We start from the raw sequence: 23298 nt of genomic DNA, 5'->3' as shown, positions 1-23298 counted from the left end.
GACAACCAACAAACCTCCACTTACTGGATGTCCTGCTCAACATCCTGAGTTACAGCCACCCTAAATACAGTGTTCTTAAAATGTAATATGGATAAATACTGTTTGTTTTTCCACAAAATTACCAAAAGAATTATGCTTACAGCCTAAAATTACAAAATTACATCCAGCATAATTTGTGTCCCCTTTTTGTTAAAAATATTCAGAATTTAGGTACTACTTAGAATTACTTATTCACTCTTTAACTGTAACTACAGTGTAATTATTTCTATTTCTAAAATATAAGGTGTTAAAAAGTGATACACAATTTACAATTACTTACGCAGCATTTAAAATTACTATTATTATTTCAAAAGTTTTATTCTTCGTTGTGCTTGTTACATTTCAAATGTATTAGAAATGCGAGAAATTTTTCAACCACCATAAACTTAACAAAAGACACTAAGAGCCAGTACCCCATTTGAATACATTTTAATCACTGCAGTGAAATGGTGAAACCCTTATGTTATATTGGTTTCTGTTTTACAGAAAATTGTAAAAACAGCAGAATAACAAAATTAGATTTGTTTTGTTTTGTTTTACTAGCCGATGCAGCTAAAGAGTGAGTACTGATTGACCATCTCCTCCAAGCCCAAGCAGGTATCCCGGTATTTGTCAGTCTGACACTCTTCTGCTGTAGGCCAATACTCAACCCAGGTTCTCTCACCAATTACGTACTCGAATCTGAAAAGAACAATTGAAAGAAAAATGGTGTTTGTGTGACCAATCAGCAAAATACAGAATAAAACAACTGTGATAAATATACACAGTTCAAGAAAATTACATTTATTCACTGAAGGTATGATTAATGAATAGAACTCTGAGATTAGTTTAAATATACACCACACACAAGCACAGCCAGACAAACAATATACTTACGTATCTTTTTTGTCATCTCTGTGAATATCTTTATCTGAGCCCATGAGAAGGTAGGTTTTTCCTTGTTCCAGACTTAAAGCTTCTCTGCAGTGTTGATAACTGAGAAATATGCGCTGTTTATTCAGTGGACCAACATCAAGACTCCCTGTAATTAAGATATGACAGTTGAGAGCAGTGATTTATGAATGACTGAATGTGTTGCTCAAGTTATAGTTAAACACAGTGCTGCTGTGTCCATATACATTCCTAGTTGTATCGTCATAATAGTGTCTTATGTGTAATATAAGTGTTTTGGCAATATGCTTGTGCTGAGTATTAAATGTTAAATTAGAAAATGGGTATCAGCAAGACAAGCTAATCTGGCTTACTGATAGCAAATGGTGTCAACCACTAAATGTACCTCTTAGTACAAAAGCATGCAGCAGTTTTATAAAATGCTCGATTTGTCCTTCAAATTGCCTATTTTTTTGTGGCTATAATAGAAAATAACCATCACTGCTATCTTAATGCCACAAAAAACAACAACTAGTAATTTCTCTTAAAATAGACGTTTAAAGGACGTAGCTACTTGCCTTCTTTGATGGGGTCCAGCACTTTGACTTTGTGACTGTCTGTGGATAACTCTTCTACAATCTCTTCAACCAGTACTTTGTAAGCTGTGGGCAGCCAAAGTATAGTTTTTAGCTTTTTGCATTACTATATCCTATTAAATAAAACTAAATGTAACCCATTTATGTTTGTTTACCAAAGTCTACTTTGCTGGTCTCTGTACTTTCACAAATCTTAGCTTGGCGGTCATCATTGGGGATTTTTTCCTTCTTCTGCATACTGCAGTTCTCTGTAAGTACACAATAGGGACAGGGTAAAAATGCAAAGCTGATGTATACATGTGTGTTGATAGGTGACTGCAGGTATATGAAGGTCAACTACACAACAAATATATCAGTAAGCATTTAATTCCTGCTCTGAGTGTTGTGACTACAGTCTCTAACATAAACCTTTGATTATTTACTGCAAAACAAATTTTAAATCACATTTGCCAAAATAGGCATCTTTCAGATTTTATAATTGTAGATTTGTGCATACATCTAAAGTTACTAATAGCACCCTAGCTAGTTATGAAAAACAAATGTGCTTTCACAGGCCAGAATACTGCAGTGTGAAAGTATACCCAATGATTCAAAAGCTTGCAGAATCACCTTTAGCAGTAATAAGTAATTGTTTTCTCTAAAATCCGTGTCTCACTTTGTTTCAAGAATTTTAAGTTTGCCCATGTGTAAGTCTATCATATTCTTGCTACAGCATTTCAAATGGGTTGGGGTCTGGACATTAGTCCAAACTATCCTGTTGTAGATTTGCTGTGTGCTTGTGCTCTTTGTCTAGTTGCATGAATCAGTTTTTCTCACGCTTGCATCACGCTTGATCTGATTAGTCAAGTAATCGCAAAAATAATCAGTGACTAGTTGACTATCAAAATAATCATTTGTGGCAGCCCTTATGTATATGTGCATATAAATGGCCGATAAACGCAATTCTGATTCTGATTTTTGCTCAAAATTTGACTTTTAAAATAAAACCTTTACTTTAATAACACTTCTACTGGTGTTTTCTGTACCATTTAAAGTTAATATAAAAATACATGAAAACCTTTTAATTACAGTTTTAAAATAAGCTTATTTAATCAGATTTATATGATTATATATATAATTGTGTTTACCTTCAGCACATGTGCATATGTTATCTCTACAGAGCTGCAGTAGTTTTCCAGCTTCCCTCTCTGGATGGTAGAATTTCACGCAGCGTGTTTCTGCATTGAGGGAAAAAAACAAGTATTTGACTGTTATTTTGTGACAGTTATGGTAGATATAACAATGTATATGAAAATGATCGAATAAAATGGCATAGTGTGCCTATTTACATTACACTGCCAAAAGTATTTTGCTCTTCTCCCTTCACACAGAAATTAACTTGACTGACATCCCATTCTTAATCCATAGGGTTTAATATGATGTCAGCACAACCTTTGCAGCAATAACAGCTTCAACTCTTCTGGGATGCTTTCCACAAGGTTCAGGAGTGTGTTTATAGGATTTTTTGATCATTCTTCCCAAAGTGCATTTGTGAGGTCAGACACCAATATTAAGCAAAAAGGCCTAGTTTACACTCTCCAATTTTAATTCATCCCAAACCTGTTCTATTGGGGTGAAGACTGTTGCAAGATAGTAAAGTTCTTCCTAACCAAATTTGCTCATCTATATCTTTATGGACCATACTTTGTGCATTGGTGCACAATCATGTTGGAACAGGAAGAGACCATCCCCAAACTGTTTCCACGAAGTTGGGATGGTGAAATTGTCCAAATATCTTGGTATGCTGAAGCATTAAGATTTTCTTTAACTGGAAATAAGGGGCCAAGCCGAGTTCCTGACATTCCATGAAACTCTCTATGTTCTGTGCTTGCTAATCTGAGGGCCACATGAAGTTAGGAGATCTGTAGCTATTGATTCTGCAGAAAGTTAGCAACCTCTGTGTGCTTCAGCATCTGCTGACCACACTCTGTGATTTTATATGACCTACCACTTAATGGCTGAGTTGCAGTTGTTCCTCATCACTGTCACTTTGTTATAATAGCATTAACAGTGGATTGTGGAATATTTAGTAATATTTGAGGAAATCTCATGACTGGACTTGTTGCACAGGTGTTATCCGATCACAGTAAGAGGCTGGAAATCACTGAGCTTCTGAGAGCGACCCATTCTTTCACAAATCTTTGCAGAAGCAGTTTGCATGTCTAGGCGCTTTTTTTATACACCTGTAGCCATGGAAGTGATTGGAACACCTGAAGAATAACAAAGGTAACATGTTTATGAGACTTACGTTCATAGTATTCATAGAGAGATACAGATGCGGGTTGTAAGACGCCCACTGGCATTTCCTGTTTGATTCTAAAAGCAATTTCCTCTGGTCGTGTGTGAGAAACCTGGGAATTGAAATATAGACAGGGAAAAGCATAAATAAAAACCCAGGCAAAGTGGAAAAAAGGGGGATAAGAAGAACGATTGGAGTGATTTCCAACCTTGTCCAAGTAAATGATGAGTGAGCCTCTTTCTGACAGGGCTTTGTTCATCTCATATTTTGATATGGTGCGGCCACGTCCTCTAGACAACTAGAGACACACAAAAAGGCCAAATTTTAAACATTAAGAGGTCTTATTATTTTGGTTAACTGTAACCACATAACATTACCATAACTTCTTACCAAATCCAGGTCTTTTGTTTCAACAGCAAAACCAGTTAGTAAGCCAATATCCAAGATTGACATGCCTGCATCACGATCCCTGTTCTTATACCTGTAGAGAGAATGATAAGAATGATTCAAATGACAGCAGAGTTAAATGGACGGGAACAAAAAAATCCTATTAAGCCAAAACTATTTCTAAAGTGTAGTTTATATTGTACTTACATGACCTCTATCCTAAGTTTGTATATCTTTTCATCTGCATTTGATTTTTCTGAAAGAATAAGGAAAAAGAAAAAATGAGCACAAACAAATAAAATGCCATAAACTGAAGCAAACAGATTTAATGAGATAAGTAAAATAAAAAGAGGAGATAAAGGACATCAAAGTACCTTCTACGAGATCCACTTTGAGGGTAAAATTCTGGCAGTCACTCTCCCGTTCTTTGGGCTTAGCGTAATACAGTGATACCAACTGTTGCATCAGAAAAAGTGTGTTTTTATATTGTGTGATAAATAAGTCTTTGTAATACTGTTCTTTTAAGGTTTAAAAAGCCTTGTCTAGGATTCTGAAATGATCAACTAACAGATAACTTACTGTCACTGTTGCTTCTCCTGTTCCCCTAGCAGTCACTGTGATGTCCTGGTTTATATCGTTAATCTGTTGGGATTAATATGTACAAACACACAAAGATGTGTTTGTACATATTATGAGAAAAAAAAAACAGAGATAAGCTCACTTTGCTCCCACCGACTGAATTTAAATTGCATTGAATGTCTGTTAGACAGGAAAAAAGGAAATAGACCAAAAAGCTTGCAGAGTGGTGAGATGGATTGCCAAAAAGACAGAAACACTAGCAGTACTGAGATTTATTTACTGCTAGAGGACATGTTTTCAGACTGACAAATTGTGCTACATGGTGACTGTGTTTGTGTTGCTTCTTCTCACCTTAGACGTTCTTGTGGCATAGTGGTTGTTCTGATTGAAATTGTACTTTTCAGGTGCCGACCTTCCTGGCAACTTGATGTCCACATTCAGATCGTACTGTGGTTCGTTAGCGTTGATCCAGTACTCTGCTACAGCTTGATAGACCATTATAGTAGCCTGGAGAGAAGAAAAGTGGGGGAGATAAAGAAAGGCAAAGGTTATAAGGTGGGATAATATGTATAAAATATCTGCCTATGATATCTTGATTGACAGGAAGTTTTGTGTTACCTGAGTTGATCCATAGCCTCCGCCCACCTTCTGTTGTGCGTTGAACCATCTCACAACAGGTCTGGCATCTTCAAAGTTCTTTATTAAAACAGCAAAGGACAGGAGTAGAGTGTTAAAATAAATTATGGAAAAACATTTTTCAAAGGTACTTTGAAGGCTTTCTAATCTGCTTTTTATTTGGGTATAATTCAAATCCAGTCCAGAAACTTGCCTAATGAAAGAAAATGCAATGTTTTTCATAGTTCATAACGACTCTGTACAAAGCAATGTCTTATTTGTTTTAATTTGTATTTGCACACAATAATAACACAACATAAAAATAAATGTAGAAATTATCTTCATTGAGCTGGAATTTCACAGTTAAATAAATGGTAACTCTGGAATGGTCAGCAATGGTATTTAAATACTGTAAAGTAAATTTTCAATGATTTTGTGTCCAAAACCTATAATATTTTAGAGACACATGAATGACAGATGGATGATATAATTTGGACATGCTCACCTGAGACTTGACAAGAGCAAGAAGAGCATAAGCTGTGGTTTCCAAAGTGTAAATACGGCCTCTAGGTACAGGCCAGTGAGATAGCTCTGACAGACACAGTCACACAAGTACATTTTTATTACTATAATATAAAACAGAAATATTTTAGAAAAAATGTAAAAACTTTTTTCAAGTTAAAAAAAATACTGGTATTCATTAGATAAAAGTAAATTGATAAATATATACCCAAATTCGAGTAGGCACACTGGATTTTACTGAGAAGTCAGAAATGAATCAATAATATTCAATAAGTAAAATTTTCAGGAACACAAGAAAATTGATGAGATTTTTTCAGATATTTTATAAAATAGTAAATTTTAAAATTCATGAATAACAAAAGTCATGGTCTTCCAGTCTTCAGTGCTTTTCACCCACTTCTGTCTGTCTCTCCTCAACTCTCTCTCGCTCATCTCCCTCTGTCAGTGTGTGTGTGTGTTCACTGTGTGTCCCTCTAACCACACCTTCTGTTCCAAGGGAAGGTCCTTCCTCCATTTCCCGCATCTCATGTCCGAACACCAAGAGTTAAAACAATCACCTCGTGGTAGTCTTCAGATGATCGGCTTTCTATTCAAGCTAGACGAATTCCCTCATTTGTGGCAGAACAATGGCTATCACCTCTGTCTAAAATCAGCCACATCTCCCAGAAAACCAGTTAACATCTCTGTATCCTCCGAACCACTTGAATTATCCTCTATTCTGCAGGTTTATCACAAAATTTCAGAAATTTTCCATAAAGATATACTTTTACTTTCACCACATTGACCATTGAACATTAACTTTTCTCCAGTGTTTCTTTTGGTGGCCAAGTCTGAATAAGGGTTTTGGAGCATGTGTCTGCCCTCTCCACTTGTGCTCAAAGGAAAACCTCTCACACCCCTCAAGTTAGTCTGCTGCATTCACTAACAATACCAGGATGCCCTTGGTCCCACATTGCATTTGACTTTGCATTGGACTCTTTTCAACTGCAGGTAACACTGTCATTCTCACCATCCTTGACCGTTTTTCAAGGTCTGTACATTTTGCTGCTCTCTCAAAATTGCCCTTTTAGTTAGAGACATCACAGATTTGGTGAATCATGCGTTTCGTCTGCATGGGATCTCTCAAGACATAATAAGGGGCCCAATTAAATATCCTATGCCTGGAGAGAGTTTTGTGCCTGGGTTAGTCTTCCCTCTGACTTCCTTCTTTCTGCAGACTAGTGTGCTGACCAAATAAGGCAACCAGGATTTGGAAGCAGCTCTCCACTACACAAATTAGTCCAGGTGGAGCACGCAGCTAACCTGAATCAAGTAAGCCCACAACACTATGACGTCATTGGCTACTAGGCTCCCACTTGGCTGACATTTGAGGCGTTGCTGGGCTAACAACCTCCCCTGTTTCTGGCAACTAAAGGTAAGTGTTCTGTCCACGTGCAGCAGCATCTGCACCACCTTTAGTGCATCTGGAAGGCCAGAGGGTTTGGCAGGGTATCTACGAAACATGTTCGACTTAGAAATGAATCCAAAAAGTTCCCCACCTCTGGTGTCAGCAAATCTGGAGTTTCCAAACTCTTCTGTTGGTAATCAGCTGTTCTGTCTGCGATTTAAGCTAGAGGAATACCCATATTTCAGGCCTGATTGTTGAACAGCAAAGAGTTAGTGTTGTCGGCACATATATGAAGTTTTTATGTTCTGTCTATTGTTGTCACCTCACATTTTTCTCATCTCTGCGCAGGAATCCTGGCTGTGTCTCAGTGAGTTTTTAAGACAGAGAGTTTTCCCTGTAGAGTTTCTGTGGATCTGTAAATATTGCAAACCTGGACACAATAGCTCACAATTCCTTCTGTTGTCATTTTTTGTAACTTTACTGTAAATAAAAGCACTATTGCTGGACCTGTTCTGAGTTCCACATCTTGAGTCCATTTGCACCATTACCAACCATTAATGACAAATTTTTTTTTTGTATTTTAGCCTATGGTTATGTCCTGTATGTATGAGAGAAGAACAGGGTAGCAACTGAAAAGCACTGAAAAAATCCTCAAGAATATATTTTTGCAGTACAGTTTTCTTTTTCACTGGTTTTTGGAATTCACTGAGACTGTAATAATCATAGTTACATTTAACTGATTGTGCAAACATGTGCGGTGTGTATGTGTGTGTGTGTGTGTGTGTGTGTGATCGTGCATGCGTGTGTGTGTGTGTGTGATTGTGCATGCGTGTGTGTGTGTGTGTGATTGTGCATGCGTGTGTGTGTGTGTGTGTGTGTGTGTGTGTGTGTGTGTGTGTGTGTGTGTGTGTGTGTGTGAACATACCTGGGGAAACAAACTTGAATAGGATCTCTTTGTTCAATTTGTTTTCATTAGCCAGTGCATATGATGTCATGGCCACAGCATAAGGGTTGGTGAGGCTGGGCAGGCGCCTCTCCAGGTAGGCCACTGCTTTGTCTATACTGCCTGGGAGACTCTGGGCAGATGAAAAAAGGAAAAAGAAAGGAAGATAATGAGTGACAGGAAAACGGAACATAATGTTCTTCATCCTTTTGTGAGCCTACAGAACATGTTGGTGAAATTAATTAAATTCTGTCTGTTTTTGCTGGTCTGTGGTTTAAATCTTCAATGCAAGTGCAATAGAAAGTATCACCGTTTGATTATTTTAGATACTTTGTAACAACAATGTTTGCAGGTGAAATACTCACATTGACAGTGTCGGAACATATTGAGCGTGACTCTTGCATTGCAATGAGGCAGAAAGCTGTCATGGAGGCGTCTGAATCTAAGCCGGCCACATCACCCTACAGATGAAGCACAAACATATTATTATTATTTCTAACAGAACTTTTTTTTAATATTTATAAAAGCTGATTGGCAGTTGTATAACTGGTTTCTCATTTAGTTATAAGTTATTTTGTATTTTAAGTATAGATGAAGAACTGGTGTTAATGAAATCAGTGCACTCACATTCATCTCTCCGTGGATTACAGCTGTAAATTCTTTGAAAACACCATCAGGTTGTTGTCCTCTGAGAATAAGGTACTTGACAGCATCACAGATTACATTATCTTGTATTGCAACCAGATGATGGGCCATTGCAAACACCTTGGCAACATAGGCAGTCAGCCTTATAGACAGGAAGAGGGGATACAATAGCTTAATATAATTTATTTGCCCTTACTATAAATTGGCTTTGCAAAATCAGAAATTAAAGCAGCATGTGCAAAATATTATGTATTTTGTGTATGTATGCATGGATGTTTGTGGGTGCCTCACCAGGTGCTAGCTGGGCGAGAAACAAATGCAGCAAACGATCCATCATTTTTACGGAAGGCCAACTCGTTTGTGTAACCTTGATGAAACAATTAAAGAAATAAAACAATCTTTTTACTTCACTGCTATTCAACTTGCATCTGACTCTTATCAATTAGAAACAATTTTGAGGAGCTTTGTGTGTTTATTGTGTTACCAAAGAATTTATGTACATCTGTGAGAGCCTACCAGTTTTTATATGTTGGAGAGCTTCATTACGTTTCTGAAAGCCCACAGTTTCCCATTGGTTGGTTTTATCCAAATACAAGGTTGCAATAAGAGGCAGGGTCATTGAGATCATGTTCTGCTCTCCACAGCCCGAGGGTTGTCTGATTAGAGTACCCATTGAGTTGCCGCCAATGGCATTCTCCACCAGCTGAGATACTTGTTCTCTCCCTGCATGCATACACATACAAAAAAGGTTCACAACACCCATTAAGGTAGTCAGTCCCGAATGTCAACAATAACAATATATAATAGAAGCTTCAGGGTGATATAGCCACTGAATCACATAAACTGCATAAATATTAAATATTTCTCACCTGTCACAGAGATCTGTGTGCTAGTAGGTGTGTTTGGAACCAAATCTTTCCTTTTAATTCCACTGTTAAGAACTTCGTTCTGTACACCATCTAAACAGAGAAAAAAAGGTTTTATTAAGGTGAAAATCAGTGTGTGACTGAATAATTAGAATCTAGCTTTTTAATAGATAAACTCACTTTCTCCTTTCTTAACAGGATCTAAAGTCACAATCTTTGGATGTTTAACCAGTACGCCCTCAGGCTGGAAAACAGACAAACATTGGAAGTCATCATTATTTTAGCAAAGAAAAGTGCAGTAGCTACAAAACAGGAAATAAATCCATAATTAAATTAAGTCCTCCACAGTTTGTCCTTCTAAGCCTAACTGCAGCCTTTATGACTAAACTCAGTTTAACTTTGTATTCTTGTTGTGTGAAGTGAACCTCTCTCGATGTGTGAGAGAAGTAGCCACAGCAGCAAAAATGCAAATGATGTTAGTAGTCAACTTACTATTGCAGCTATAAAATGCGTACTTTGTAGTTGCAATAGATACTGAAAGTGTGCTGCTGAGAGGCAGATAATAATTAAGTGACTGTGGTGGTTTACAATGTTATGTTATGCACAGAGTATTTTTCCTTACAATATATAAAATATAACATAATATAAAATATAACATCATCAATATTGGTATGAAGCTGAAACTATTTTCAAGATGACAATATTTTTGACGTGTCGTTTTATGAACATTACAAAAATTCTCAAGACAATTCTGTGATATCTGGCATGATGTGGTTAAGTGGCAGGATCCTCAACACTGTTAACTAAGTGTTGATGTTTTGAAAATCCTTCACTTAACTGTCTGGTTGCAACATTTTGGCCATCTGTAAAGCTTTAGATGTCTGACTTAGCTTGAACTGTCAGGTCTATTTAAATTTCAACAACATCATTATCTATTTTTAACTATACGTAATTATTAAATATTGTTCCCGTGTAACTTTAACCAAGGTGACAGACTTCCTGCAACATTAACCATATTAACCTGTTATTTTAATTCAAATCACATAGTTTTTCTAACTTGACCTAAGTCACATTTTAAATAAAATCCCTTTTACAAAATAGACACAAAACAAGCAATGAACTAAAAATGCATTTGACCAGTATGATTATTGATAATATTTTTGATGATTTCTGAGATTGTTAAGGGAAATTTTTTGGCAGTAATAATCATGTAGTGATTAGAACAAAAGATCAACACATATTATTAGTGTACAAAATTATCAGTCTGATGTTTGGTCTGGGATTGAGCCAGACTCCAGTTGTTGTTTCTGTCTGTTCCTTTTTGTGCCTAAACCTCAACAAACAATAACTTTCAAATTATTTTATTACTACCTTTACTACAATTTTGAAAGGCCTGTTCACATTCAGATAAGACATTTTTTGGTTTTTGTTTTATTTAATAAGAAAGTGATATTGAACACATTTTTGGGCATCCAAATAGCAAACATTGGTTTTCTTACCACCACCCGCAACATCTTCATGATGCCATCATTGAGAAATGAGTCCTTAACAGCTGCTTTAACCTCAATGCGCCGTTCTCCCTCCTTCATGGGAATAATGACGAAGGGGACAGATCGTGTGGTCTCGGGCCCAACAGTGACCTCCTGGCGATACCTACCACGTTTGGAAGCTGAACTGCACACGTGCTCCTCCTCAGTCAAATCAATGCGTACCTTTATAAAAGAAAAACAGCAATGACAAAGTTGGAGAAGAGACTGATCATGTGGTGTTTCAAACTGGAACAATACAAAGATCCTGATGAAATACGGAGATTTTTTTGAGCATTCCTTTAACTTTCGGCAATTTCAGTTACTCCTTATTTACAGAAAACGAAGGTAATAAACTCAACATGAAAAATGGTAAATGGTAAATGGCCTGCATTTGTATAGCGCTTTACTCAGTCCCTAAGGACCCCAAAGCGCTTTACACTACATTCAGTCATTCACCCATTCACACACACATTCACACACTGGTGACGGCAAGCTACATTGTAGCCACAGCTGCCCTGGGGCGCACTGACAGAGGCGAGGCTGCCGGACACTGGGGCCACCGGGCCCTCTGACCACCACCAGAAAAAGGGATCGTACTCTTCAATTTTAGTAATATATGATAAGCCTAGATAGATAGATAGAATCGTTTTACTTTGAACATGTAATTATGACTAAAATAACAAGAGAAAAGAAAAACTTAATGACATTAACTTTTTGTGAATATCTATCAATATATATATCTTGTCTACACAATGTTTATGCTCGAAAAGGAGTAGGATGAAACTTACACTTTTTCTGTTCCTACCCCCTTGATTGAAATTCTATTATTTATAAATCAATATTCAAAATTCAGCATTATATAATGTTTAACTATATACAAGTCTACACTTATATATAACACACAAATTAAAAAAATTCAAGCTCATGAACCAAAACAACAACAAACTACATTTTTACATAAAATGAGCAGACTATGGTTAACACGCACTAAATTTCTAAGCTTTGTTAAAATAATCTCTTTAATAATCAGTTCTCTTTTTTTCAAAGGATTTTGAGAACACAACATGAAAATGCACATAATAAACTGCACAAGACGACACTTTTGGACACCACTGTGTTTCAGTCCAGTAATTACTGTGGTTCTGTACTTACAGTGATTCGATCAGGGCTGTAGTTGTGGAGGATTGCTTTAATTTCTATCTGCTCTCCACGGACAGCAGAATAAGGCAGCCTGAGATCAATGAAGAAATCCTTCTTGACAATGACCTCAAATGGATCACCCACACAGATTCCTTAAAGAAAATATGCAGAAAATAATGACATTTTTAAAAAAAGTAAAGGGAAGGCCAAAAAAAGCCATATTTTAGTCACCGAGTCCTCACCGTGAGTTCTTGACAGACTGATGCCGGTGAACTGCCAGGTTGTGATTGAATCTTGCAAAGGAACATTTTTCACAAATGATGTGGTGTCACTGAAACAGAGAAAAATGTTTACAGTCTGAGAGATGTTAAGATGTAACTTCATTTGTATGTGTTTGTGATTTACTGTGACTCACCAGTTAGGTGTGTTTCTAGGGCAAGGAGGCAATTTGATATCAGACCAGAGCCAACTTTCTGGGAACTTGGTGCGAGTAACAATTTCATTGCTGTCCATGAAACTGTTGTCTTCTCCTTCACCTGGATTTTGTTTAAAAATGATATAATTTTGTGAATTTTATGACAGGTAGTATGAATGAGATAACCCCTTCCCATTTTGTTTCCATCTCTTACTGCGAGCCAGTTTGAGGTCTTCCTCCCTCTTCTCTGCTCGAAGAGTTTCCACTGCCTTGCAGCAGCGCAGGAAAGCATCACGGCAGCCTTGACCATCAACAATGTACTCGCTGCGGACCTCACAGGTGTATGAAAGGGGGGTTTCCTTCATGCCATCCAGACAACACTCAGTTTCTACTGGGTCTGTATAATTTTTTACTGAAAACAGAGACGGTTGTGGAAGAAAGCATGAGAACTGTGATTCACTGTAAAGTTCCAAACATATATTTTTAAATATGTCTTTTTGTAAAAAGAAAATATTTTAATGAAGTCAAAAGCATAAAATAAATGTTTTATTTTTCTTTTTGTCTGTTGTATATATATATATATATATATATATATATATATATACTTATTAGGGGTGCAACGATATTCGTATCGATATTGAACCGTTCGATACAGTGCTTTCGGTTCGGTACGCATATGTATTGAACAATACAACATTTGTAATTTATTTTATCAACTTTCCTTCTGACGATGCTGTCTGTGTTGAGCGCTCAGTGAATCTGCGTTCGACTACTCTGCCTAGGCTGCACTGTCGAGCGCAGATCCACTGAGCGCTCAACACAGACAGCATAGTCAGAAGGAAGAGCGCAGGGCACCTCCCCCACCCTCATTCAGATCTGGCGTTTGGAATTATTTTGGTTTTCATGTGACGTATGACCCTGAAGGTAAGCGAGTCATGGACTAAAGTAAAACAGTATGTTGGATGTGCCATGCAATGCTCAATTACATGGGTGGGAACTAGTGTGTTAGCGCAGTTAGCTCGTTAACGTGTTGGCCGTCTAGCCCCATGCACGGGGCGATCGGCGGTAGCTCGTTAACGGAGATTTGCCGTGTTGTGGTGTTAAGGTCATTTCAACGAGATTAACCTGAAAGCACTAGTGGGAACACAACGAATATGACTGCACATTTACGCCGACATCATCCTAGTGCAAAGACAAAAACAACAAGCATGTTACTAACTTTAGCCGAGTCATTTAGACAGCTGTTAGCACATGATTCTCCTTATGCTGCTGAGAATATAGCCCAGAAGAAGCGGATAGTATAGCTTTTATTTTGGAAAGAGACATTTCTCTGTAATAAACTCTCTTTTCCAAAGATGCATGATTCCTCAATCAGATACAGGGCTCGCAATATCACTAGCCCGACGTCCCGGAGCTAGCGATTTTTTCAGTCGGGCTACCAAAATCTATCTCTGCCCTGCCCGTCGGGCTATTGTAGGAAGGAAAAATATATGTCAATGCTTTTGCATTCTTTCAGAAATGTAGCTGGGTAATTATGTCATTGGCATCGGTGAGCCACTGTCAATATGTGACATATTGAAGTCGCGTTTGAATTTGCGCTTGTTTTTTTGCTTTCACTTTGCAATCGTGCGAACTGTGTATAGAGAGCGACAGCACTGATCTGTGAGTGATGATAATTTGCGCACCAATTCCTCTGACATCGTCTTATTAATCGTTAGCTTACTATGCAAACATGACAAGTGAAATCTCCCGCAGCAAGCTTAAACATGTGAGAGGTTGATCGCGCAGAGAATCGCTGAGCTTATGTGAGTGCGTGTGTAAAAGCAGCAGGATTTATATTTGACTACGATGACCTGGATGACTGAGAACCTTCACAGACAGATATATATTTCAGTTCTGCTGAGCCAAATAAGACAGGTCAGGGTGAAGCAGTGACAGCCAAAGAAAAGCTTACCACAAAACGGAGAAGTTATGACAAATCAGACTATAAGGCAAAAAGAAAGTGCAGTTTTATGGTTTCATGGACAAAAGAATTTCTGTGGCTGCAATATGACGAGCTAAATAACCAGGGCTGCACATAAGTGGTCCGCAGGTGCGCATTCGCTGTCAAAATAAAAAACACGCACAAGGGTTAGGGTTAAATTTAAAAACTGTACTTTTGAGTTAAAATATATATTTATAATTTTAATAAATGACAAATTAAAAAGGCATGAACATTTTTTTTGTATCGAAAAAATATCGAACCGTGACACCAAAGTATCGAACCGAACCAAACCGTGAATTTTGTGTATCGTTGCACCCCTAATATTTATATACTTACATAAGCTGCTTCTGACATCCATTACAGCAGCGTTGCGTTTCTTTCTGTTTGCAGGCTGGCATTTAATTTCTGTAAAATGAGACACAGACAAAATATACCATATCAAACAAGCCTGAATCTGAATTTGGTTTTTATGTTACTAAAATAGAAAGAATATAACACAATCTTTGTTGTTGGACTGTTCAAACATGATAGAAATAATCCTTTTTTTAAGTATAATATTTCAACTTTATTAATATGTTTGTGATGAAGCAGAAAACCCAACATTCTTCAAGGGTTTAGCAATGAAGCCGAAAGAAAAGTATTGTCACCTTGTCTATATGTGGTCTTTGCATCAGTGTTGGACTCAAACAATAGCCCAGCATCAAAGAAGACACCCATACTGTCCTTTCCTCCACCAGGTGTGCAGCCTGTGTCATACTGCTCTACTATGTCCCACACCTACAGGTTAAAGTACAAAAACATACAAGAATGTAAATTGAACAGTAAACGTACAATAAGAGGACTCGAATATGGCTCACAAATCTATAAAAACAAATGGGCTAAAAAATAAAAAATGTCTTATTGACATCTTAAAGATTATATTATGACATTGAATTCACTGTCACATTTTAATTGTTTTCAAATTTTAGACTCACAATAATCAATAATCTCACAATAATCTCATATGAACACACACTCAGAGCAACAAATAAAACTGGGGACCTACGGGCCACCTGTCGTGTGCCCCAGCTAATGCATAGTTGTTCTGAGGCACAGGTTAGCATGCTTTAACAGCATAACAAGTTTCAGGTTTTGGTATGTATTGTAGAATATTTAGCTGATTTAGAGTTTAGAAATGTGTTATCATAGAACGTAGAACTGTTGTAGAGACACTGACACTGCCCTCAATATAATAAAGGCTGATTGTGTTGTGAACTTAGGAGTAGATTGTAGGGTACCCCTCCCCCACTTGAGCTGTGAAAGTAAAACAGAGAAGAGTTAATGCTGAGTGGAAATTCCCCAGAGGATGTATGGGTGGGGGTCTCAACATTGTAACTGGATACCTGTGGTCTGTAAGGGAGAGGGGTTTTATGACCTCTAGGGAGTTACCTACACCCACAGTGTTTTAACTGTCACGCACACACATCCACACGCACACTCACTCATGTGCACACACATACATACAGGTATGCGCACACAGTCACACACGAGCACTCACATAGACACGAGGGAACGCACATGTAGGCATTCATGTGCTCGTGCACATAGACACAGACAGAGTTTGCAGCACACCGTAGGGGGTTTTATGATGGGGTCACTTCTATAAAGCTGGCTGTAACTAACAAAGGGGTGAAGATTTGGAGAGGGAAACCGGCCTCGTCTTCCCTTCTAGAAGTGCATGCTTAAATGAAGATGAATAAAGGTGAATAAAGGTTTTGTGAAATGACTACTGAGTTCCGGTGCCGTCTCTGGAAGTTTCGACGAATAAAAGAACCGGGGTAAAACTGATTTCTCAACAGTATGCAATATGTAAATTAATACAAAATCCAATATGTGCAATTTGTTTACTGAAGCTAAACAATTTATAAAATATAAAAAGCAAAAAATCGAGAAATGACCTTTTTCTGTGTCAGGCGGTGCTTGTTGTTTAGGACGTAGACACCTTTGTCAACTGCAACCAGTCCCACTGTGGCCTCTGGATTTCCTGTGACTTTCAGACCAAACATCTTGCGAGGCTCATAGGCTGGAGCAGGTCGTGAGGATTCCAGTTTCAGCTAAGTGAGGGTGACATGCAAATTTGTATATGTTAAAAAAATAAGTACTACTGTAGAAATGAGTAACATTTGTGCATTTTGGCTGTAAAGATTCACTCTTTCACAGCTCTTGAGTCTCTTACAGTGCCCATGCAGGTGTCTTTTACATCCACCCAAACAGAGTCTGATACCACTTCATTTGAACTTGTATGATAGTATGCTATGATGCGGAACGATGGCAGCATTTCTTTGGTGATTGGTTGTATCAGGGAAATCAGTACTTGGCCTCTTGTCTTATAACGGCCGTATTTCACTAGCTGACCTCTGCTCTGGATCTGGGGAAACACATTTACACATTAATACCTAACACCTTAAGCTCACATGTATGTACTATGACCAGTCGTTGCATCACAGAAAAAATAGCTATATATACAAAAACAAATGAATACGTCTCTCACCAGATATGTGATATCATGATTTTGATTTGGCTGCTGGTTGAGATTGAGGTTGATTTTTAGATTGTCTGATATTTTCAGCTCAGCTGCGTCCACACCTGCAAATATGTTTCAATAAATGTTATAGTTTGAACACATCTTTTAGTGCCTGTTTCACACAGTATACTTCCACTTCTACCTACAGTAACAATCTTTATTCTTTTACTTGATGCAATGCTTCTTCAAGATTTTTCTCACCTATGTGGATAAAAGTCCTGGTCTTGCTCTGGTACGGTCTTGCTGTCATCTCTGCTCTTGCTTGTTTATCAGGTGTAAGAATGTTGTCATCGGTCACTGCCTGTAATTAAAGACACACACACATAAGCCATACTAAGCATAAGACAAACATTCATGTGCTTTCATGTGTAACTGTGCAAGGATCAGTCAGGACCTGTAATTAAAGCCCAGCATACATAACCAATGAGCAACAAGTTAAATTAAGTGATAAGCAAGTGATAATCTCTTTCTATGTTATTGTAAAATGGGGTTGAAAATGATCTTTATTGCTTGAGGGCAGCATTTGTGTGAGCAAGCGTTAAAGTGGGCCAGAACAATCCAAAATAGCATTCTGGCAGCCACTGTGCTGCCCTATTATTATTATTACATTATTTTTATTATTACATTATTATTATTATATTAAGTCATTTTTAATGTTGTCATTATTGTAATTATTATTATTATTATTAGTAGTAGTAGTAGTAGTTTGAGTTGAAGTAATAGTACTAGTAGTAAAAGTAATAGTAGTGGAAGTAGCAAAATGGGTCGTTTTTGTGACAGTTAGGTTATGCACATGCAATGTACACTGAATGTGACGTGTAAAGCAATCCATCCGCAGAGGGATGATGAACATATAATAAATATAACAAATGGATATATAACAAATGTTTGTTTAGTTTTTTTTAAACATACAGATGGTAATAATTGGTGTTGGATGATATTTCTTGCAGCAAGACACTGAGACAAATTCCTTGTTTGTGAACAAACTTGGCAATAAATGTAATTTTGATTCTAATTCTGATGTTTATGCAAAGTTTTGTTTATATTGGCCCACCTGTTAGGGAGCAAATATTAAAAACAGACATAAGGTTATATCTATATATAGATATCTATATATATACATATATATATTTGTGCTGTAAGATTATTGGTGGTGCTGTTGTTGTTTGTTTGTTTGTTGTCTTTTTTGGAATACTCTGTTATTTTTTTTGGGGGGGGGGGGGGGGGGGGGGTTATAAGCTTTTTGAAAACTTAAAAAAACTTACATTGATTCTCAGCTCGGCTGCATTTCCTTCTGTATTGATGGTGAGCCGAGCCATGCCGTTAGCTGCAGTGAGTCCCCTGACTGCCCCAGGATTAATCACTACTGGAACGTTTTCTGCTGGTGTTTCATCAGGATTTAAAACTTCAATCTGACATCAGAAAAAAGAAACTGAATCATAACACTTTTTAAAGCAATTATAATTTCTTCAAATACCACAACTGACATATCAAAATTATGATTTCAAAGTGTAATATTATATCAGACTATGTAAATGTAAATTAGTGCTTTACCGAAACATCGAAGGACATTCCTGGCTTGAAATATTTTGGAGTTCTTTTAAAGTGGATCGTATAGGGTGATGTAACAATCTGGATACCTCTCAGCTCGGCCTCCACCATTTCACTACCTGTGACAGGGTACAAGAAAATAATTATACACACAAAAACTTGTCAGAATTCATTTGTTTTTCTATTACTCACTTTGTTTTCACCGAAAATAAAAACAAAAAACAGTAATTTCTCATTTCTGACACAGATGGGGTTTTTTTATTTAATTTTTTTTGTTTTGTTGATACTCATATACTATCTCTAAAGCTGATGGACCATTGAAATTAACATATAGGAAAATCTGACCAAAAAGATGGGCTTTCTTTCTTACCACTTTCTGTCAGCACACTGACAGATACAAATATGGCGCCCCCTACAAGGCTGTTGATGTCCCTCTCAACTTTTGTTATGTCTTCCCTCCTCAGTGTCACCTCTCCTTCACCATTTTCAATCTAATTCAGAAACATAAAGATGTTCATGTAAAGATATGTTCCGCAGTTATAGCACAATAATACAGTTTCTGAATAGTAGGAGGTATTTAAACTCTTATGTCAGCATTGCTTTATATGGAAAGGCTAAATCTTAAGTATAAATATGGGCTCACCGGCACTCTCTGAAGAGAGTCTGGAAAACTCTGCTTACTTTGGTCCTTTTTGATGACCCCAAATACCACATAGGCTGTTCCATCCACCTCCTGACCAAACAGATACCTTAAACCATGAAATAAAATTGTGCTTGTGAACAACCAGTTCGAACCCAGGTCAAAATGTAACAATAAATGATCACATATATACTACTTAAATCCACAAAACAATTACATACGTAGCTTTGATTCTGACGGTGAAATCTCTGCTGTTCACGTGGAAGAACTGTGTTAATGGTGTCAGTTTCACCTCAAAACTGGGAAGAACTGCAAGATTAAAATATTTTCTTTGTCAAGTTCAAATTGCTATTTGTATGGCACATTTAAAAACAGTAAAGAAATGTTGTGCAGGTACTGTACAGATAATGGGATGCTCACCATACTCTTTGACCTCAAATTCTGCAGAATAGATTTGCTGTGGGTTGCTCTGGAATTTTGCCACCACTTTCCACAATCCAGTACTAAACACACACACACACACACACACACACACACACACACACACACACACACAGAGAGAGAGAGAGAGAGAGAGACAGATATTAATCAAACAAATAATTCAAGAATTTGTAAAACTGAAGGTAACACATTAATTAGACTGCAGAGTATATTCTACACACAGGATTCACATTATTATTATTATTATTATTATTATTATTATTAGCAATAATAATAATAATAATAAATATAATAATAATAATAATAATAGTACTCACCTAACAATTTCACCAAGCTGGAAATCTCCAGAATGAATACCTGATTTTAGAGAGACTGGGTCAAGTGGTAAAACAATGCCTTCAGGTGTCTGTGGAAAAACATAAATTTTCAAAACTAAGATATAAATGAAAATATTTAAAAAATCTAATAAAAAAAGTTTGTGTTTTCGTTGTTTTGCTACGGCTGATTGCAAAATGTCACTTTCAATTCTGAGCCCATGAAGAATAAAACACAATACCACAAACTCAATGGCAATGGAAGCATCAGATTGGGCTGCTTCATCTCTCTCTACAGGCTCCATCTGGGGTGTCAGTGCAAACATCCTGAAATGAACTGAAGGGAAGAGAAGATGTTATTTTTGCTGCTCGGGCAGTGATGTATACATGTTGGGAGGAATATTTAATAAAGAAGTTTGGTTTTCTAATTTAAATTTAAAATATTTCTTAATCAAACCGAGGGAAATATATGACTTTTTTCCTTTCAAATCTTCACTGAAAAAAATTATCAGATGTTCTAACCTTTTTCAATGGGACTGCATGGACTACACAAAACAGCTTTCTAATTTGTGAAAAGTGATGCCATAGTCACATAATTACTGTAACAAACTCTAAATTATTGGAGCAGCACCATGTTTCATTAAGTTTATTGAATGGCCCTGAAAAAATATTGAATCAGTATTAAATAAAATAAAGGTAGAACTATGGAAGCATGGAACACACGACATGGGAGCTCTAGTTTTCCATTCCAGCTTTATTCACCTCCATACATCAACTGAGCACATCGCACCCAAACACAACAAAAACCCCTCCTCTAAGCTTGGGTTTGAGTGGAGCCCTCTAGTGGGTCACCACAGAACTACCCTTGTGTGTGCTGTTTCTCAGTCATGAGGTAGCGGTAGACTCACCTTTGCTGTTTGGTGTATAAAGGGTCTTGTCTGTCTGAATGAAGATGTAACCTGACTGGAAGGAAACCATGACGACTTTCTCCAGGAGGCGGTCGGGGAACTGAGCCTGTAGGTACACGTACTGCTTCGCGTTGGGATCTTTACTGAAGTCTCCTGCAGGGATCTGAAACCAGTATGAAAAGTCTATAAAGACTTGGATGGCATATTCAATGATAATTGAATTTCAATGTAATAGAAATAACAATGATAGTCACATAAGCACTTCTGGATGGATGGAAACTGCATTTCGTTGCCCTGTACCTGTGCATGTGCAATGACAATAAAGTTGAATTCTATTCTATTCTATATGCAGTAAACAAATAATTCAACTTACCGTTACTTTCCCAAGCTGCTGAAAGTTATTTGCATTGTTGAGGGTCACAGATGTTGTTGCCAGCCTTTTAGTTTTGGTTGGATGGTTCATCACATTGATTTCAACCCTAACGTCTCCTCCAGTGCAGTCTTGACACTCCACAAAGATGTTTTCTGCAGTTCCCACCCGCAACAAGTTTGGGGCAGACATCACTTGCCTGCAGAGTGGTGGTAACATAGAAAGATGTTAATGATTTTAGTCTCTGTGTAGATAAACACACGCTGTTATTGACTAAAGAATAAATTATTTATTTATTATGTTATATGTTCATTTTAGACACTATGAAAAACATGTTAATAATTGCTGAAATAATTATTTTTAATTAAAAATTAAAAATGAATTATTATTTTTATCTATTTATTTATTGTATAAAGGTTTTATGAACAAATACTTTCAAAAAAAAGTATTTACCGGCTGTTTTCCCATGTGACCCTTAATTATTATTTTTTAATTTGTGGGTTTTTAAAAAATATTTTTCAAGGTTTTGAGGAAGTGGAAATAGCCAGTATTCAGTAAGAGTGTTACATAGGAATTCTTAATTCCCAGGTTGACAAATGCTATCTTTGTGCTTCTTTGCTAAAGTCTGAGCTCACATTTTTGAATACTCTCTATATATTGCAGTGCAGCCTGATGCCAGTTTGTTGATTCATCATTATTATTCATAGACAATATAAACCATTTTATATCATAAAGTTATTGTAGATTTTGTAATCCTCTTTAAGGTCTGTTTAACATGAGAAGATCATGTCTTGAGTTAGAATATACCCTTTCACAATGTTTAAAACACTTTAGATGCTGTTCTTTGATGTTGTTCTTTCTTTATCATAATGACAGTTCTTTTCCCTATAATATATGACTGGTTGCTTGAAAAGGAGCCACAGTGACAACATAAAGAGATTGTCATTATAAACATCAGATGTTTTAACCCATGGAAAGGTTCGTTTTTTGGGTAAATTCCGATTGGTTATGAGCTATGTGCTGGACTTTAAACACAATCAGTGATCTATTGATTATCTTGAATAAAGTCCAAAACTAAATCAATACATCTTTTCATCATGCTTCTGGATTCTATTTGCTTTGTCTGGCGTAATGCACCACTGTGCAAACTCTGGACAAAGTTTAGGACAACTTCTTGGCATCACTTTAAATACCAGATTACCTTGACTTATGTTACATAAGCTGCAGACCTGGCTGCAGCTTCTCATTACACAAAATAACAAATAAAATAAAGTTAGCAATAAAGTTAGTTGGACTGTGGTTTCATTAATATTTTTTTCCATAAGTTTTTCCTCATTCCTTTTCCTTCAAATACCACCCATGCCTTCTTGCTTAAAAAAGAATGTGAAACTATGCAAAATAAAATAATATATTCATGCAAAAATTCAATTCAATTCAATTCAATTCAATTCAATTCAATGCAATTAAACCTTCTGCACACATCCAAGATAATGACATTGGCTTTGTTTTGCATGAATTAATTCAACCTCACTGGGAATGTGTAAAAGTACAGCAGGTCTACTTACAATGGAGCTCCATCAGCCACAGAAGTGAGAGAAGCAAAGGCCAGAGAGGCCAGCAGCAGCAGAGTTCTCCTCATTATCCCGACCCTTTTCTGCTGCTAAAGTAAACCGTGGCCGTGCAGCATCCTTCTTTTATTCACTAACCTCCCGCCTA

At 37.0% G+C, this 23298-nt stretch overlaps 1 protein-coding gene across 1 annotated transcript; it reads right to left on the bottom strand.

Moving 5' to 3' along the window:
• Nucleotides 1-489: 489 nt before the first annotated feature.
• Nucleotides 490-23261, bottom strand: LOC309708467 (complement C3-like). Its single transcript, XM_082536544.1, has 43 exons — nucleotides 23148-23261; nucleotides 21586-21781; nucleotides 21213-21375; nucleotides 20547-20641; nucleotides 20308-20396; nucleotides 19970-20052; nucleotides 19771-19858; nucleotides 19553-19658; nucleotides 19280-19400; nucleotides 18913-19028; nucleotides 18624-18770; nucleotides 17560-17659; nucleotides 17326-17420; nucleotides 17011-17202; nucleotides 16733-16888; nucleotides 15443-15572; nucleotides 15132-15200; nucleotides 13026-13223; nucleotides 12812-12932; nucleotides 12639-12727; nucleotides 12409-12548; nucleotides 11227-11439; nucleotides 9908-9971; nucleotides 9731-9820; nucleotides 9378-9584; nucleotides 9153-9228; nucleotides 8844-9003; nucleotides 8582-8677; nucleotides 8199-8349; nucleotides 5870-5955; nucleotides 5368-5445; nucleotides 5101-5256; nucleotides 4750-4812; nucleotides 4545-4626; nucleotides 4378-4426; nucleotides 4174-4264; nucleotides 3992-4081; nucleotides 3793-3895; nucleotides 2633-2722; nucleotides 1661-1753; nucleotides 1484-1571; nucleotides 916-1056; nucleotides 490-720 (listed from the first exon to the last, which is right to left on the bottom strand). Exons 1-43 carry the CDS (start codon nucleotides 23219-23221, stop codon nucleotides 579-581), a joined length of 4977 nt encoding a protein of 1658 aa, XP_082392670.1. The 5' UTR covers nucleotides 23222-23261; the 3' UTR covers nucleotides 490-578.
• Nucleotides 23262-23298: the final 37 nt, after the last annotated feature.

Source organism: Aulonocara stuartgranti, assembly GCF_965226115.1.
Source record: "Aulonocara stuartgranti genome assembly, chromosome: 6".
In the NCBI taxonomy this organism is placed as follows: Eukaryota; Metazoa; Chordata; class Actinopteri; order Cichliformes; family Cichlidae; genus Aulonocara; species Aulonocara stuartgranti.
Note: the sequence above shows the minus strand (reverse complement) of the source record. Positions and strands in the feature narration are given on the sequence as shown.